The following is a 1,775-nucleotide window of genomic DNA, read 5'->3' as shown; positions in this document are numbered from 1 at the left end:
AATATCAGACGATCCCTATAAATATATTAAAGATATTAATAAGACTTGTAAGTTCAAACTACATGTAATTTTTCGCCTTACAGATCTTTACTCGGATTACTTTTATGCGTTGTGTCACCCTGTTATGTTGATGGCTGTGTTAGATATTGTTGGGGAACACATTCCGAATCTAGAAGCATTGAACTTAGAAGGCAACAAGTTACAGAATCTCGAGAGACTTGAGGTGTTGAATAAGAAGTTCTCGAAATTGAAGATTCTTTATATTGGTGATAATAAGGTAAGTGACCGCGCGAATAAAAAATATATATATGACATGATCGTCAATATAATGTCCCGGTTTTAAAACCTGATTTATTGCATATTTTAGATCAAAGATATTCACCAATTAAATGGTATTAAGGAATTAAAATTGGAAGAATTAAAATTATCGGGAAACCCTGTATGCAACAGGTATAAGTCTTGCCACAGTGATTACACAAGTGACGTTCGAAAGAGATTCCCCAAGTTGCTACGATTGGATGGCATAGAATTACCGCGTTCAATTATTTTTGATGCTATCGACATAACTGCCAGGATACCTCCATCGCAAAGAATGTTTGTTTCGGATCCTAAAATTCAAGAGATAGCGAGCCAGTTTTTGCAACAATACTTCACGATATTTGATAGCGATAATCGTCAACCTTTACTCGATGCATACGCCGAAAATGCATGCTTAAGCTTGACGAAAAGCAATTTCCGCAAGTTAAATGGGTATTACACGGAGAATAGAAACATATTTAGAACAATTGATTCAAATAGAAGACATAAGTTATTGAAACAGGGTAGATTGCCTGTAGTGTCGTTTATATCGGAAATGCCAAAGACATGGCATTTATTGAATACCTTTACCATGGACATCACTCTTGCAACAGTAAGTAATCCTATTATACTGTTGTGTATTACATTTTATTACTTATATGTGAGATAAAGACAAACTTATAATTTATTTTTGATTATTTGAAAACAAATAAGTCAATTAGTTTTTATGTATTTACAGCAAGCAATGATGTTCATTACTATAACGGGTTACTTTCAAGAACTTGATAAAGACGAGCCCATTCGTTACTTCAACCGCACCTTCATAATTGTTCCGGAAGGTGAGGGATACTGTATTCGAAATGAGCAGTTGCACATTAGTCAGCCGTCTGAGGCGCAATTGAAGCAACTGCATCAGCAACTGAATCAGCTCAGAAGTCAACCGCAGACGGTGCCGTTGGAAACTTCAGAAGTAGTGAAACCGATGACAACAGAACTTAGCGACGAAATAAAACAGCAAATGACGGTGACGTTAAGTCAGCAGACAAATATGAATCTGGAATGGAGCTTAAAGTGCTTACAAGAGACTCAGTGGAATTATGTTAATGCACTCTCTGCTTTTCACGAGTTCTATATACATGGGCAGATACCGTCAGAAGCGTTTACGAAGTAAAGGCTCCTACACAATGCCCAGACAGCACGAATCCACACAGATATGTATCAGAAGCCTAACCGTTAGCTTTCAAAAAGAAATTGACACTATTACAGATATGTGTCGGTTGTCGATCTGATATGTATCAGATACTTAACAAATTGCTATCGATGGCCGTTTTACCTTGATTTCAGAATGGTAACAAATACGTACCACTGTAACGTAAAAGAAAGGTAAATGAAACTTAACAGATGTATATTTGGTAGGTAACTGAAATACTGCTGTTTGATATCAAATACCTAAATGAAACGTACGTGTGTATATATAT

At 36.1% G+C, this 1,775-nt stretch overlaps 1 protein-coding gene across 1 annotated transcript; it reads left to right on the top strand.

Annotated features, from left to right (window-relative positions):
- Positions 1–28: 28 nt before the first annotated feature.
- On the top strand, positions 29–1,769 carry LOC105558990 (nuclear RNA export factor 1-like; the record flags this gene model as incomplete). The annotated part of the gene is made up of 3 exons (XM_012006977.1): positions 29–277; positions 368–910; positions 1,037–1,769. Coding segments are annotated over 3 exons (1,224 nt in total), but the record flags the coding sequence as incomplete, so codon positions are not given.
- Positions 1,770–1,775: the final 6 nt, after the last annotated feature.

This window comes from Vollenhovia emeryi, unplaced genomic scaffold (assembly GCF_000949405.1).
Source record: "Vollenhovia emeryi isolate VEMERY1.0 unplaced genomic scaffold, V.emery_V1.0 DF946981.1, whole genome shotgun sequence".
NCBI lineage: Eukaryota > Metazoa > Arthropoda > Insecta > Hymenoptera > Formicidae > Vollenhovia > Vollenhovia emeryi.
The sequence above is the reverse complement of the archived record's forward strand: the minus strand, read 5'-3'. Positions and strand labels throughout refer to the sequence as shown.